Raw genomic sequence first — 18,168 nt, 5'->3', positions numbered from 1 at the left:
ACATAGAGCTTCCATGACAACTGCACAATTCGGTTGGGATTCACGGATTTTCATCTGTAACCCATATGTAACGTTAGAGGTGTGTGATTATTCTGTGAACTGGCTGGTAAGAATCGGTGTGGACCTGTCAAAACGCCACAAATTTGTTAAACTGGTTATTATCACCCCGTACAACTAAAGCTGGTTAATTGTTCCATGAAATATCTCACCGAGTACCCATTTTCTGCTGCGTGAACAGAGGCAATTTTATAACGAATTTGCTTCTGTATGGATAGACTACATGTTGTTGTGCTTCGTTGTGGGGTAGGGCTAAAGTCCTAGAAACTCACAGGTGGTAGGCTGTCAGACACTGTCACCCATCCAGGGACTGTCCTTGCCCAACATTCAACTGATCGTAACCTGGGCTCTATGCATAGGACCACACACCATCATCTTTAGTCGTATATCAATCCATATTGTGCAACATATTGTAATCAAACTGATCGAATTTGGCATCACAAGTTATTTTTAACTAAATTTAGTATATTTCCCCCTTAACGCAAGCGTCCCCGATCTTAGTCATACTAACTTTATTACACTACTCATGAGGGTAGAGCAAATTCACCTTTTCAATTATCGTAATCAAATTGAGTTTCCTAACATGTCCATACTTAGTAGGCTTTTGTTCTATCATGAAAAAATACTTATCATCGTGAACAGTGTACCGTATGATCAAAGAACAACAGAAATTCCCGCAGTCGTTCTTCGACATATTGATCAAACATTGTAAACAAAAAGTTACTCTGTTCTGTAATATGATTGGTTGAAAAACATGATCAAATGGTATTTGATTCCCGGAAACTGCAAGACTGTTCGCTGCGTATTGACACGTAGAAAGATCGCAAACAACTGTTTTGTTGTGTCATTAACAGTGGTGACGTAATTCAAATCATATTGTGACGTAAAGTTACAAAGACGTCACAAATGAGCAACTCCAGATGCTACCATGGGAACCAGCTGAAACGGCTAGCTGATGACACTTCACTGCTGTACTCGTTCTCGATGTAAACGAGTGCAGACAGTAAATCCCTTTGGTTTACGTTTTTGTTTACAATATCGACAAACATCATGTGTTGGCCACTTTCTGGGCTGTTGTCGAGTGAAATGGTGAACTACGTTGTTATAGAAGAAGATATTATCTGATAACCCTGACACTTCATCTGAAAAAATCATATATGCACTGTCCACTACGAGTCTGAAGTTTGATATTTATTTTGGGACATGGTCCTGTTTCTTGACTACGTTTGGCACCATGTTGGCACTCGAACATCCAAATGTGGTGCCGAAGATAACCATGACTCCTCTCATTATCAACACTGTCATGAATAATTCCGTCGTCACAGAAATACCTATTTCCCTACAGACAAAACCAACGCCTTGAACTTTGTATCTCAACGGTGAATCGTTGACATATTAATGACTGACGTCTACCTGGTTGTTTGTCTTATCGACGTCTTTGTTTCAACGATTATGAATATAGATACCTCTCTACTGTGGATGCGTGTTGCGACCTCACTGAAGTATTTGTATTCTGGGTCTAACAGTATCCTCTTTTGTTTGTCATTCCCTTGATGTCGGACAGAACACAGAAATGCATGTGTCTGAAATAACAGTAAAACGCATGGCGAACGGTATGGCACTTGTAACCAAAGTCATTGAAACCACAATCTGGTGTATTCCATATATATATAATGTTACATATGCACAATCATATCTTTATCATTAATTGTGCTATGACTCTTTGTATAATAAACAGTGCATCACCAAATGAATTATTTCGGAGCCATCTAGAAAAATTCCCACGCATTGTCGGCCTAACATTGTAATTGAGATAACACTTTCTCAGTGAAAAACTTCTTGTACGAAATAGTTTGAGCCCCATCCGGGAATAGAACCCGAATTCTCAAATTAAGGCATCATGTCGCCCACTCAGACACTGCACCACAGAAAATGAAAGTCAGTCAGTTTGAAAAGCTCTCTCGAACACTACATGTCTATACCCAGTGAACATTTGCATTTCGTATTTTGTGAAAAATACCAAATTTACGCGGAAAAAATAGAAACTGTGCACAAAGTTACCCGTATGAAATTAGAGTATAAGAGCTAAATAGGTTTATTGTTACATCATGTTAATCGACTGAAATCCAGGAACATGCCTAGCTTAACAGCAGAGCAGAGGGAGAGAGCAATCGGTAAGTTTCCATATGGAACAGACACAAGAGCATGTGGCTAGGACCAAGGGATGCTGCAAATCCACTATCAAAACACTTGTCACACATCTACGAAAGATTGGCAGTACTGCAGACAGGCCAATAAGTGCTAGACTGAAGGTCATTACCCGAAAAGAAGACCCTTATGTACGGCTGTTTCATTTGACGAACCGATACGTCACTGTGGCGTCATCAAGCGCCAACAGCATTGGAAACCCAGCCAGCTGACAGTGTGACCATTCATGGTCTCTGTGCCGATCGACCTTTCAAGGACACGACTGTGACGTGCCAACACCGGCGTGCCACACTGGCAGCAGTGAAACTGGCGAAGAGTGAACTTTAGTGACGAAAGCTAGTTCCAGCTCTTCCAGAACTGTCCCCAACTGAGCACCTTTAGGAATAGCTGGGTCTTCGTATTTGGGAACGCCACAATCAGCCATTGCCAAGAAATGGCTACGGATCCCTGATCAAGACGTCAGAAGACTCACCTACTTGGTTCGACGCCTTCACTGCTAGTTGTGGCCACACCCAACACTGAACAATAGATGCTGCCCAGAGAGTTGAAAAAGCTCCAAGGCGTTTTTGCATTGGTGATCGAATACTGGATAATGTACCTGATGTCATGCATGAGATATTAGATCACGAGCTGCGTCGTTTTTGTTTTTGTTTTTTTCACAATCAGGCATTTAATGTTACAACATTTTGCACATGTTTTGTTTAGACCAGAAAAATATTTGGTTGCATTTCTTTTGGACGCTAGCTTAGATAAAATTTACTTAGACAAAGTGTATCCTTCTGATATGTGTAATTTATATTTATAGCAAAACTAATGATAGCAAGAGCATGAAGCCACTAAAGCATCCACTGACGAGCGTTGTTGTGCTGTTGGTTTACGGCTAACATACTTTGTTTTACTGTACCCGTGCCGATCTGGGTTAGAATAGTGTTGTTCGGTAACCCATGCTTGTCGTAAGAGGCTACCAACGGGATCGGGTGGTCAGGGTCACTGACTTGGTTGACTCATGTCATCGGTTCCCAGTTGCGCAGATTGATGCTCATGCTGTTGATCACTGAATAGTCAATCATTTACACACCTCCACCATATAGCTGGAATATTGCTGAGTGCGGCGTAAAACTTCACTCACTCACTTACTCGCTCGCTCATTGTTTTGTTGTGAAAACAAGGACACAGATGCCTGCCTCTTTGCATGAAATCGCTATGAACTGGATTTGGTCCAGGAAACCATGCGGACCTTTCCGTCTTCCATTGACGTCTATGTTTTCCCAGATGGGGCCACAAGTGCGGTGAAGTACCTCTATTATGTTGGAGATCAACGCATTGCGAACTGGTCAAACGCAGTCGCCAAATGTGAAGAGCAGAATGGGCACTTGACTGGGGACATCGACATTGACGACTGGGAGCTCCTCTACGGCATGAGCAGGTACGTTGGCATGACAATAAACTCGTTTTTCCGTGATGTATACAACTATGTACAGGGAATTTAAAAGAGTAGATCTTTCTTGAATCGGACATATATATGCCACCAAGATGCACATGATTCAGTCAGGGATGTGGCGTGAAATATCATTCACTTGCACACAAAGCCACCAAAGCTTACCTGATAGCCTGTCCAAACAAACCCTTTGAATTTAGTGCTTCTGAATGACACTCGGCAAATTTAACCTTCTATAGGTGTTTATTTAAACTAGACATAAAACAAGAAGATATACTGCTCTCTACGGAAACAAACATTTTGTAACATGTAGAATATGATAATTCATTTGTAATGAATCTTTGAGAACATGGCCTGATGGAACTACCAAATACCCCCTAGACAGACAGGAACTACCAAACACCCTCCAGACTGACATTTACGATCAAATACCCCTCAGTCTGACATGATCTACCAAATACCCACCAGACAGTCATAACTACCAAATACACATCAGGCAGACAGGAACCGCCAAATTACCCACCAGACAGGCAAGAACTACCAAAAACCCTCCAGACAGACTGGCACTACCAAATACCCATGAGGCAGACACGAACTACCGAATTCCTACCAGACAGACATGAACTACATTGTACCCACCAGACAGACAGCAACTACCAAATACTCACCAGACCGACAGGAACTACCAAATACCCTCCAGACTGACTGGAAGTGTTCTAAATACTCACTAGACCGACAGGAACTATGTAATACCCACCAGGCAAACTGGAACTACCATATACCCACCGGACTGACTGGAACAATCAGCAAGACCGACAGGAACTACCTAATACTTGCAATACCAATACCAATGAATTATCGTTACCCTCCCCTTCAATCGGCACCCCGCAATGCGTTACCTTACACATTCGTATTGTGTTTGACATTTAAGCATCTTCTTGGACGACAAGTACTTCTGGATCGGGCTGAAGAGAGAACCAACTAAGGACTGGAAATGGCTAAATGGCAATGCTCTGGATTTGAACATGACCGCCGCCTTCCCTCTTCGGCCTGAATTCAAGGACAATATCACCTGGGACTGCGTACAGTGGAATGTCAAGGAACCCTTCTACGTCCCCCAAGCATGTGATGTGCCCTCGCCTTTCATCTGCCAACTTGACTGTAAATACAAATGTCATTAATCTTTGAAAAGTAGCAACTAAATATGGTCGTGTCATTTGACCTATTAAGATTATTCCACTTCATACCTATTTCACGGGTAGGGAAAGGATATTGGTTAAATATTTGCTCCGTACCCTGAGCACTTTTCTAAACATGGATACAATATGTTGAAGGCATTTCTGGTTTGCTCAGCTGTGGTATTGCTGCAATATTGCTGAAACTAATGTAAAGCTGTTAAACCGGAGTGCAAATCGTCAAACATACAATATTCTGTCACAAATAGAAAATGATTGAAAATTTAGCTGGTGTTGAATTAATATTGTAATTAATATCGTTTCGATTTGACGGGATTTGATTTGCATTTTTTGCCTGTCTAGCAACTAAATGTGACTTCAAAACTCACGAGAGGAAAATGCTGAACGAATCAACGTTGCCTATTGTGGGTAAGTGCCATTTTGTTATTTCTTATACATGTTATGAACTCAAAATATTTTAATTTTGTGCAATGTCGTTATTATCATTCAAATATGCATCATCGGCGCGTGTGTATCATGTAAAATTCCGTCTATCTCGTGGGGCATGGACGTCCCAGCAGGTTAGGGAACAGGTACCTGAAATACACAAGAAACGAACTCGTGTTTGATTAAAAACATTTTATGAGTGAAAATTAACCAGTAGTTTTAAAGGTAAGGATGTTAAAAGCATCGTCATCATCGTGTCCACGTGGTTATTATTTAGTGTATTTGTAAGAATATGTCATTCTACTGAGAACCAATCCTGCAAAATATGTAACAGCTATACTACAGTATGATTACACGATGCCATTTAGAAAGTGGTCAAATGCAACATATGTCATATTTGGGATTTCACTTTCTTAGTAAAGTACAAATTCTAGTACTTTTTTCGGTTGAGTCCCATCCGGGATTCGAACCCGCACCCTCAGAGTCAGGCACCTAATCGCCAGCACACAAAGTCAGCCGCCTAGCCCGCTCAGGAAGTCGCGGTGGCTGAGCGGGCTAGGTGGCTGACTTTGTGTGCTGGCGATTAGGTGCCTGACTCTGAGGGTGCGGGTTCGAATCCCGGATGGGACTCAACCGAAAAAAGTACTAGAATTTGTACTTTACTAAGAAAGTGAAATCCCAAATATGACATATGTTGTATACTACAGTAGATGAATATCATGTCCTCATCTGTCCGTAATATGAAGATGTAAGGAGGTATTACATACCATCTAATTTACGTCCTGTCCCATATTTTACAAATCATGTTTACTGATGTCAAAGGAAAATATACAGTTTCTTCAGAATATTGCTAAGTTTTTACACTATGCACTTTTAAAACGGAAACGCGCTTGTACCAATCAAACATTATAGCCGTATTTACGTGTAGTACTGGCATCTGGTCTCCAGTACAGAAATAGAGAATGTACTGCTTGAGCATTAGATGAGCCACTACGTGACAAATGCTTATATTCCATTTGAAACAAGAAGGAAACAGGCTGTCGTCTAAATACTGAAAAGTTCAATTTCCTTGCGCTAATCGTGTCGTGGTTGTGTCTTGCTGAACTAAATCGCTCTACGAGACACGTGTTAAACAGTAGCGGTATTGATTTCACGCCACTGACAGCAAGTATTGCACGTGCGTAATCGCCAATCTACGAAGTATATTCGTCCAGATTACTTGTCACAAACGCGTTCCCTGCGCTGGCTCATCTAATACTTGTCAAACAGTAGGAATAACTTAGATACGCTCTCACTGACCCATCAGTACCGACCTCATGCATGGTAGAATGAGTCCAGTGACATGAACCCATCCAAAACAGTTTATTAGTCGACTCACTCTATCAATATGGTACTTCTTAAGAGCCATGGGTCGAACTGATTATCTTGATCACGTCATATTGATCAGAAGATACAGACATTGATGAAGTTGGTGAGTAATCAGATGATTTTACCGTTCTTCCAGCTAACCCAGCGTCCGCCACAAGCCTTCCGTATCTCTTAATCTCCAACACGACCTTGGACGATTGCAAGGTTTCGTGTGAAGGCTACCCCGAAAGCAGCAACAAGCAGTGTTGGTTGTACCAGTATGACAGTAACTCCGGCGCTACCAGCTGCACGCTCGTCATCAGTGAAGGCAAACCCGTCCTCATCAACATCCAAGACGGCTCCAACGTCAATCTTTACACCAAGTATTGTGTCGAAGGTATAGTGGGAGGAGGAGAGATTAAGCCGGGGCCTCAGTACACCTTCAAGGTCATGTCCTAAAGGGCCACAACTCGCAGCATGCACACGGCTAACACTACTATGTTGACGTTCAAGCAGTTCTAAAGCGAGACAACTTTCCCTGTATACTTATCAGGTTATATTCTGAAGGGAAACACCTGTCCTATGTAGACCTTAAAGGTTATACCCCAGGGGGACACTACTCTCCCCTGGACACCCTCATGGTTATTTTCTGTAGACATTGAATTATTGTTTAAAAGGGAGACAACTCTCCTTGTACAAAGTAAAGGTTAATCTCTGGAAGGCCATACACGTAACTGTCCTCGATAGATGTTTGGGGTGTATTCTAAAGGAACACAGCACTCCTCTGTACATCCATCAAGTTATATTCCAAAGGAACACAACTCTTTTCCGTACATCTTTCAGATTATATTCTAACGGGACTCAGCTCCCCTCTGTAGACCTACAACGTTATGCTATAGGAGGACATAAGGACTGAGCAGACATTGCTTTTGTGTTACAAAGGGTCATAATCCTCTTCTGTACAACATTGAAATTTTGGGAAGGGAAATAAAGGGAAATAGCTCCAGTATTACATTACATTTAGAACCTTGTTTTAAAGGGAAATAACTTAACTTAAGCAGTACCAGGCATAATATGAAATACAGTGAAATACAACCACTTTAGAAATTACTCGCTGTTGTACTAATGTTCATTGTATCAAGTAAATTGGTGCCTCATTGAACATGATCATTTATGAATATTATTTTCTTTTAATTCACAACACCCCCGTACCCCTGGAAAGAGAGCAATGACATCAATGTAACTACATGAATACATCTTCAAGATACATCTTCAAGCTTATTCTCGGAAAACTTGCAAATAATCTGTCTTGTGGAATACTACTTGAAAAAATCTTTTTCAAGCAATTCCTGTGTTTTATTTTTTTTCTAAACAATCTCAAAACACCAAAATTGTCCTTTGGTCGGTCCCTCAATCATATTGTCATTTTGTCAGGATACATGTGTTGCTAATGGCAACGTATGCCCTTCACATTGCATCTCTAAAGCTACTCTGACATGCCCAAATGGTTTCAACTGGCATTTCGAAATGTTCTCTTGTGGGAAACTTTTATGTATACTTGTTTGTTGTATATATGTTGTTAAGTCTGTGTATGTATATTTGTGCAGTTAGTATCATTAAAGTTTCAGAATTTGTTTTCAAAATAAGTCAATATATTCCGGTTTCTGGGTGACGTAAACATATCCCCATGTGCAAAATTAGAGATGGTATCCTGCTATGTCGGAAAGAAACGGATGATCTGTTAGCTACATATTACTCACATCGTGGCTTACTGTATGTGCCTTAATCAACATTGGTTAAAAGTTTGTGTACCAACTATATTGCCCATGCTTCATGTGTATGTGGCGAGCGCAGTCACACTTTAATTGGAAACGCTTCGTGTGCCATTGTGGTTGTCTCCCGATTGTCGTAACGTGATATTGGACAAGGCAAATGGTACTTTCAGAGATGATTTTATTTATTTGATTACTGTTTGTTTCGTAAAGTCTTTCATCATTCATCAAAATTATACTGCAAGTGTAACTCGTACAAGGAGTCTTTCCCAGCGAATTTATACAGTTTCGAAAGATTTGTTCAAAATCTACGTGTTCCTCCGTGTGTTGACCTTTGCCGGTTCCAGAGGCTGGATATAGTCTGGGTGGTGATGAAGGGGGACAATAAGATAAAGTTTACTTTGGAGGAAGTGCACGCAGACACTGTCTACGTAGGTCTCCATAGGTGAAATGTAAAGTCTCTTTTCCACCTTTCGCAACGATGGGGTAGCATAGTGACATAGTTAAAGCGTTCGTTCGTCACACCGGTTGGCCGGGTTCGATTTCCCACATGCATGTAATGTGTGAAGTCAATTTCTGATGTCCCCCGCCGTGATATTGCTGGAATATAGCTAAAACGGCGTACAACCCGACTGACTCACTCACTCTCTTCCGCAGTTGAAAAGTTCACCGACTGTAAAGACGGAGAAGAATGCATCTGCGGGAACGTAACATCGAACCCGACCCCAGAACAACTGGTGGAGATCTTGGAGGAGACAAAGGAGAAACTGACCGTTCCCACTAAAAATCTCTCTTCGACCATCCGGAAGAAGACCAGCGCGGCAGACGATCGACCATCCTCTCAAACCATGGGGTATTTTGGCATAACAATGATCACGGTCACTCTTGGAGGACTAGTGCTACTGGACTGTACCTCAATGCTACGTGATTTCAAAATTATGATGTACAATCTACAGTGCGCCACGGGCAGCGGAAAGGATTTACCTCCCCCTACTACTCTCCAAGTTAATCTTCAAGGAGGTCCAAAACAGAGCTACGCGTGAATGGCACACTAAATGTACTATATGACCAATGTAGGTAGAGACTGCGTGCAACTTCCTCCTCTGTTTTCTTCGAGTTCTCTTTTTTCTAATTTTTCTTTTTGTTAATACAGACTTGGAAAATAAGAAAAACTGACTTCATTATGAACAGATTTCCATTTTAATGGCAGTCGTTATCACTGTAGGATAGGCATTGACGAAGAAGCATAATCTCATGTTGGATCTCAGTCTCAACCTTCTTTGGAACTGCTGTTTTATTTCTTTTACAAATATATAAGAAGTGTGCAGTTTATATTATCTGATACGCAGGATGTGATATAAACATTGATAGTTGATAAGCATATTCATGTATTTTGTTATTGCTGTTTTGAAATGTGTATATAGAATGCCAAGGCAGTCAAGGCCTACATGTCCATTAATTATGCGGTAAGGTGGATTTACGGGTTGTACATAGTAAATAGAATGCTTTGCGAACAAATCAATATGAGTGCACATGCGCTCACGTTTTAATTTTTTTGGTTTTTATGTGGATTCGAACAGTTATAAAGCTTGGCCTGTCGGTTGCACATGCTGTATGAAATATATTTAGTTTAATGTCGAGTAGATCATTAATATATTTTCATCGATTTTAGGCGCCGTAAGTTGTTTCTTCCTTTGCCTGTTCCAGGATCCGCTGCTCGCGTTTTTAATCCTAGAGAAACCCCTCGAAACCTAGTAGAGTCACAACCAAATTCCACTGAATATTATAGCACGTTATTGCAACAGAATATCCTCAGAAATCAATTTCGTATGGTGTTAAGGAAACTGTGATAATTATGTGAATGGAAATCAGCGATGACACCGGGTCTTCACGACGAAACCCGGCTTAAGTCATAACTGACCGTGGTGACGGCAGGGTGCACTGAACACGTGTGTTAATTATTACACCCTTTTTGGTCTCGATGTGAAGTTTTACATGTTGTTTATAAATATGCTAGTTATGCGAAAACCCATCTCAAGTAAACTATTCAGTGTGATACATCAGATATATACTGAATTCTAAATTGTTTATATATATATATCAGTGACCTCTTGAAACGGGTGTACAGAGGTCAGGTTTTGGAGCTGGCAGCGTAATGTTGCCACAGCAACGTGTTGGCTACGTCATGTTGCTGCAGCAACGTGTTGGCTACGTCATGTTGCCACAGCAACGTGTTAGCTATGTCATGTTGCTACAGCAACGTGTTGGCTACGTCATGTTGCTACAGCAACGTGTTGGCTACGTCATGTTGCCACAGCCACGTGTTGGCTACGTCATGTTGCTACAGCAACGTGTTGGCTACGTCATGTTGCTACAGCAACGTGTTGGCTACGTCTTGTTGCCACAGCCACGTGTTGGCTACGTCATGTTGCTACAGCAACGTGTTGGCTCTGCACGCAGAGCTTGTAAGGGATTGTCAAGTATTGCCTCAGGATATGCATATAGGTCTTCGTTTATACTGCTGCATATAGGAATACATTTAGGTCTTTACATTTTTATTTTGCTTCCAGTAACAATGAAAACTTTTGTATGTTATTTATGCTTTAGTTTATCGGGTACAGAGAAAGACTAGTGGGAAGCAATGAGTTCTGAAGGTGCGGTTATGGAGGTAGATGTAATATTCGGGTAGACGGGTGGACAGGTGGAGGGCATAGGGAAGTATCGGGGAGTGTAGTGTCGGAGCAAGTTCAAATTGTTCGGAATGGTGAGCTGGTTGAGGATCAGGAGTATCAGATTTACTGCTTCTCTGAACCAATTAGATTGTTTGTTCTTCAAACTGAACCAATTAGATTATTTGTTCTTCAAACTCTGCTTTTATATATTCAAACATGTTCACTTATATACTTCTGCTTCATAGTAAGAGAAAAGCCGGTTTCGATTATTCGCCGAAACAGACTGACGGTAAACATTCTATGAATGGATCAATGAAAATCAGTGACGACACCAGGTGTTCATGCTAAATGGTCAACCATATTCAGTTGTTCCTCTGTTGCTTGTACATAAGCCGTGTGTATTATATAACGAAGATTATTGTATTTTTTGACGTCGGCTGATTGTTACCTGTTTACTGTGTTACCGTTATCTTCAGCACGAACGATGTAGTATTGTATTAACTTTATCATTGCTACCATGACGATATAGTATGGGGTGGTCTGAAATAAAACTGAAGTGACAAAATTCTCTTTGGCACACAATATGTACTGTAATACATATGGAATTGCAGTGCATAGTAATTTCAGACTGATTTAGATGCTAATCACACCAAGCAGTATGTTAAAGACTAGAAATGCCATACTGAATTTTAAATTGTTTTTAAATTCTGAGAGTACAATAAAAAGAATCACATATATACAGAATGTGTTGTGTCGTCATATTTATTCTCTGGCATAATAAAGGAAAAATGCATGTGCGCGTAGTCTTATTGCAGTTTAAATAATCTTAACCTCAGTATTTTACGTTACACTGCGTATACTTTAGATTAGCTGACGCGCCCATCTACTAGGCTTTGTTAGACTCTGTAAAGCAGTGATGCTGTGCCTATGTGAGTGAATGAGTATGGTTTTCCGCCGCGTTTAGCAATATTCAAACAATACCACGGCTGTGGACATCAGAATAGGCTTCACGCATTGTGGCCATGTATGAGATCGAACAAAGGGTCTTCGGCGTAACGAGCGAACACTGTGCTTGCTTAGACTGTGTATAGTTGCAACGACGTCTTTGAAATAGACGCCATGTTTTACTGAGTTCTTTTTTGTCAAGAAAACAGGATACAGCGTTATCAGCAATATCCAAGCCATATGGTGGTGGCCTGTGATCGAGTAGTGACGGAACCCAGTGGTTGATACAGTGAGCAATATTCTAGCTCTCTGACGGAAGACAGTGATGGATATAATGAACAACGTCCAATCTACCATCGACTGCGACCACCAATTTATTAATTCTGCCAATGGATCGAGTCCTATATCGATCCGTCCGTGATTACAGGTCAAATACTGATAATCACTAGGTACCTCTGTGGAGAAGTAAGAACGACATGAGCCAAGTGCAAAGAAAGGTCTGAGAAAATTGATTTGCCCTTTGTTATATAGCCAACACTCTCATTAATAGTTCCACAGGGCCTATTACAAAGAACCTAGTGATATTAGGGACACATTGCAACACGAACATCTCACGGGAATGATTCGGATTGCATTCATGAATAAACCTGCATGCATGAAAAGAATTTTTACATCAGCTGTTTGCGTGAAGGACAATTTTAAGTTTCATAAAAACACACTCGAAACAAACAGCTATTTGTGAAGAAATTCGTTTGTCGTCATTCTTAATTGTTAAACTTAAACTGATTAGTACTTAAAGCTTCTGAGAAATAGTCGAAATGGTTTGGGATTTTGTTGATATTCTTGAAGGACTGAGTCGTGTTCTGACTGACCACGCTGAGACAGAGACACTCTGGTTGACTGGGGAAACAAAAATAGCATAAAAATTCTACAAACCTAAGAAACGTTTGCTGTGCATTGTCATTTCAAATTATCACATAAATATGCATTTATAATTTGAGAATATCAAAGATACCCCACAGTACACCAATTCTGATGGAGCTACATTGTCTGCCAGAGAAATACAGGATAGATTTCAAAGTCTTGTGTCCAACCTCCCAGCGTTTGTATGGATAGGCACCAATGCATCTATGCAAGCTGATCCAGTCCTACAAACCAAACTGGGATCTACGGTCAAAGGACACACAGCAGCTGGTAGTTTTACTTCATAAATTAAAAACCTATTTCTACATGGTCTTTAGACGACCCTCTGTCGAGGAATGATCCTCCTATTGAACTCATTACTGCCAACTGCTTTTCAGCGAAACATTTCTTTTCAGGAAAGGATGTTCCTACTAAACAAATTTGTAGCGTTTTGAGCATGCACTACTTAATATATGCATACACCCTGATCCATCACACGTGCCACCGACGTCAGACAGACTGCAATAACCCACAATTTCATTCTCTGGGAGAGAGGTCATGTTTTTCTATGACAGTATTTCTTCCCAGTTAATTGACAACCATATCAATATGTCCACTGAACGATTTTCTGGTGGTTACACCTAAGGACAAATTATCAAGATTCGGCCCTTAACAATACATACGATTACCAGCTGTTTGAGAAGCTAAGTGTTACGAGTGAGTGCGTTTAGTTTTAAGTCGCTTTCAGCAGTATTCCAGCAGTGCCACGGCACGTGGCGAGAAATGGACTTCACACACTGTACCCATGTGAGGTATCGAACCCAGGTCTTCGGTGTGACTAGCGACTGCTTGGACCCCAAGGCTACCCCACCTCCCGATATCTGTTACGAATCGGATCCAGTGGTAACAATTACTACTTTGGAACCCCATAACAACAATAATTACATGAACAATTAAAGCCTATTTCTATTAATTCTAAAAATACTTTCTTCTTTTTGCGTAAAAAAAGTCTCTCTCTAATGATCTCTCCAATAACGACATCCTCTTGTACAAACGTCTTGTACTGAATCTCATTGCCATGCTCAGGTGAGTTTCTTCGTCTCTTCCATATCGATTGTCATCAAGCTTCTAAAACCTCATGAATTATTTACTTGTTTCCATGGTGATGTCACATTAGACGTATGATCAATATCCCAAATTGACTTGTGTATACCTTTATTACCATCAGCATATTGTATTAAACAATTAAAAAGTGATATTAAATATACATGTTTTAGTTCGACAAAACCATTATCATAAAGGACTATTGACGATTGTTACCTCAAAGAACCAATAGTTCGTTCGTGTAATAAATATGCGGTTCTTTTGTACGTACGCTTGGTGATCGATAAATAGATAATATTAAATATATGCTGCATAATATTATCATAAGCAGATGTATAATACATACCAGACAATTCTGAAGAAATGTGTAAGCAATCTCATTAAGTGGTGAGTTAAGAAACATAAGTGTAGTATAGTTTTACGCCGCTGTTACGTCCACAACGGTGTACACAGCAATGGGCTTCACACATTGTGCCCATGTGGGAAATAGAGACCTGGTTTTTAGCGGGACGGGCGACAACCTTAACCACTAGGCTACCCCACCGCTCCTAACAAAGCGTAAGGAATCACAACGAAATGACATGACTAAATATAACAGTTACTGGAAGTTGTTTTCTGCTCAAATCCATCCCGAAACAACAAATTACATTCAAGCCTTACAACGACATTGTTGTGTGTGATTGTATCATGATTGAATACTTTTGATAACACGAGTTGATACAGTTACAAATATCCTAGGCTTGCCGATGTTGACATTCTATAAACTATAAATTTGTCATTAAAAAATCTCTTTACATGGTACTTCCATCCGCCTTGAAATTTATGAGCGTTAACCACCACCATCCCCGTTAAGGAGATGATCTGCCAAATTGCCCCGTTACCACTAGGTCCTCAGGACAAACTGGTTTAATTTCAGTTTAGTGTATGTTTAAATAACTGATTGTTATATTTTGGTTTGTCATGTCTAGGTTTGTAGGTTAGGTGTTTGTATGTGCGTGTGTGTGTGTGTGTGTGTGTGTGTGTGTGTGTGTGTGTGTGTGTGTGTGTGTGCGTGCGTGTGTGTGTGCGTGAGTGCATGAGTGCGCGCTCCCATTGGTATATGTATGTATGATCGATGTTTGTTTGTATATATATATTATATATATATTACCTGCCTGTCATTCCGCTCGTTCACCTGTCTGTCCACACACGCGCGCGCGCGCGCGCACACACGCACACACACACACACACACACACACACACACACACACACACACACACCATCCCTGTCATTCACCTGATGATGGCAAAACCCAGTACGGACACGTTGTATACTAAACACATTGTTTTCATCCCTGTAGTAAATATTTAGGATTCGATCTCCAACTGTTGTCACTGTGACCTGTCGTTCGTACAATGTTGGAAGCCAGTCCTTTGTCCTCGTCGGCAGCCATGCATGGAGCTGCAACTGATACATTGTCAGTCCTTCACACACTCAGGTTGAGCGTGAAATTGCCAATCAACGTACAGGTATTCTAGCAAACAAATCGATGATCGTCTAGTCCGGTAGTATATTCTATCAATTATTATTTATCGATACGCAAACTATGGCCAGGAAACATTTAAACTATCGCGCATGTTGCACCTGGAATAAACTGAGCTTTTCAAGCCATACTGAGAGAATTACAAGATAATGCATTATTTCGTCGCCTTGCACTTAATCTAGGCCAACACAGTCCAATTATTTGTGTGCAACGGTACAAGTGGATGGATATGGGTGACGCTACTGAATCCATTATATATCCATGGTTAGGGCATATTCTGACATTGACTCATCGACTGAATGAAAAGATGACTCCTTGCTTTACAGAAAATCTAAACAATCATTGGTGTAGGTTGTCGGGTTGTATTAATGTGTAAAGCTTCCTTCGCATATCCATACCATTTCTAATCAGCCAGAATCGTCATCCATCTCACATTACCTTAGGAAACCAACTAACTAACGACAACAGAACTACCTGTCTAGCGCAACATTTCATAATTAAGTTGTGTATTGATGAATGCTATAAGGACACATTTCCAGCATAAACACTACACTAATTACACACAACACTAATGACTCAAAGTGAGGCGACTCATACACTTCGTAAAGTGCCTAATTTCTGTGATGGTTTTTGGTACTAGGGCATAGAAAGATGAGTGTTGGCCACAAAATATACACGTGGATAAAGTATCGCAGCACCTGTTTTTTTCACCACCATGTGGGTGTTTCTGTTCACATTGTCATTGAGGGTGATTGCAAGAGATGTTTAGTTATCCATAAGTCGATTTGACAGCAACCATCCGCAAATCAATATCGTTAAGGACAGTCGGCATGAAGGTCGACCACGAGAAGTATGCATACTGTCTCAGAGTCAAACTTCATCCGTCGGGCAAAGAGACATGATTACATGATGCTATTTAGAAAGTGGTCAAATGCAACATATGTCATATTTGGGATTTCACTTTCTTAGTAAGGTACAAATTCTAGTACTTTTTTGGTTGAGTCCCATCCGGGATTCGAGCCCGCACCCTCAGAGTCAGGGACCTAATCGCCAGCACACAAAGTCAGCCGCCCAGCCCGCTAAGCCACCGCGACTTCCACAAAAATGAAAGTCGGACAACTGGTAGTCTAGACTGCGTACTTTTTTGAGTACCCTTCTGATAAGTGTAAATTGGCATGGCTCCCATGGCCGAAAGCTATGATTACTAAGAAAGTGAAATCCCAAATATGACATATGTGGCAAAGAGACAGGCCGATATCCCCGCTGTTGTCCACGGAGTACAAAGCAGCATAGCTAACTAGTTTTGTGCCCAGCTTGACGTAACTGGAATTTGACGCCATAAGGAAGGGGCATGTGGTCGGACGAATGCAGATTGGCTTGTTCATGACTAATGCCGCAGAGGCTCTGTACATGTAACACTGAATACCCTGGAACAAGTACCATTTGGCGAAGGTTCATTGCTGGTGTGGGTGCCTCTCACATACCTTCAAACTTGACCTTGTGAAGATCTGACAAAATCTAAATGTTCAACGGTACATCTTACATCCTAAGGTTGTTTGAGTCCATTTCGATGGCCAACATAGACAATTTCAGTCTTCAGGGACGACAATGCTTGACCACAAAGTGCACGTATCGATGCAGATTGCTTACGTGACGAGGCCGCCGCACGTACGCCCGGAGTCCTGATCTCAATTCCACAAAGCTTTTTTTAACATAATGGGTCAAACAATACGCTTGAGAGATAGACCAGTACAAATGCTTCGTATGATGGAACAGGCCCTCATCCAGAATGTAACGCAATGCCTCAACGTCAAATTCAACTTCTGACAGTCTGTGAGGATGATTGCCAAGCATGGTACTGAAGATGCTGGTGATACACCACATCAGATACCGGAAGCGATGTTGTACCCAAATGGTTAAACGTTCACTCGTCCCGCCGACGAGTCGGATACTATTTCCCACATGGGTGAATCCTATTTCTGGTTTCTGATCGTGATGTTCCAGGAATATTGCTAAAAGCGGCGAGAAACGTAACTCACTCACTCACCAGATACCGACATTGTGCGATGTCTGGAAGACTGTGTGCCGGAATCTTAGTTATGGCGGTTCTTAATATCATAAGGCCATAGCTAGCAGCACTACAGAATGAGTCAATGTTGCCATTTTTTTTTTTTTTTTGCGTTTATGCGTTTCTTGAGGGTCGCTTTATGCAGATAGTTAGCTGAATTTAGGTGTGGATAGGTTCCTGTGTCATTGTTAATGGTAACATGATAATAATGAGGACATTATCAGTTGTTGCGTTAATCCCTGAGAATAACCGGTTTCCTGAAATCGCTGCAACAGATTCCATGTCATACAGAAGCTAACTATCAATTAAAATGCTATGATTGCAACACAAGAAAGCAGAACGTTTATCCCAGGGAGATGGAAACACAGAAAGGTTTTGGACAACCTGCAATTGTGCTAGATGTATTCAGAGACACAACTTTTCATTGCAACGTCGGTGACCGTGACGTAATTAAGGGTAACATTAATAATTATAGTCAATTTATAATGCTCATCAGTCCATTAGTCACG

At 41.0% G+C, this 18,168-nt stretch overlaps 2 protein-coding genes across 2 annotated transcripts in view; both read left to right on the top strand.

Moving 5' to 3' along the window:
• The window catches only part of LOC137273928 (uncharacterized), a 52,333-nt gene extending 40,476 nt beyond the window's left edge, over positions 1-11,857 (top strand). Inside the window, exons 4-8 of the mRNA XM_067806836.1 lie at positions 3,538-3,691; positions 4,635-4,864; positions 5,242-5,307; positions 6,830-7,069; positions 9,102-11,857. Of these exons, the coding sequence (XP_067662937.1) occupies positions 3,538-3,691; positions 4,635-4,864; positions 5,242-5,307; positions 6,830-7,069; positions 9,102-9,487 (1,076 nt within the window). The 3' untranslated portion in view covers positions 9,488-11,857. The remainder of the gene's footprint in view (positions 1-3,537; positions 3,692-4,634; positions 4,865-5,241; positions 5,308-6,829; positions 7,070-9,101) is intronic.
• The window catches only part of LOC137274483 (uncharacterized), a 57,757-nt gene continuing 50,188 nt past the window's right edge, over positions 10,600-18,168 (top strand). Inside the window, exon 1 of the mRNA XM_067807690.1 lies at positions 10,600-10,909. Within this exon, the coding sequence (XP_067663791.1) occupies positions 10,600-10,909 (310 nt within the window). The remainder of the gene's footprint in view (positions 10,910-18,168) is intronic.

Source organism: Haliotis asinina, chromosome 2 (assembly GCF_037392515.1).
Source record: "Haliotis asinina isolate JCU_RB_2024 chromosome 2, JCU_Hal_asi_v2, whole genome shotgun sequence".
Taxonomy (NCBI): domain Eukaryota; kingdom Metazoa; phylum Mollusca; class Gastropoda; order Lepetellida; family Haliotidae; genus Haliotis; species Haliotis asinina.
The sequence above is the reverse complement of the archived record's forward strand: the minus strand, read 5'-3'. Positions and strand labels throughout refer to the sequence as shown.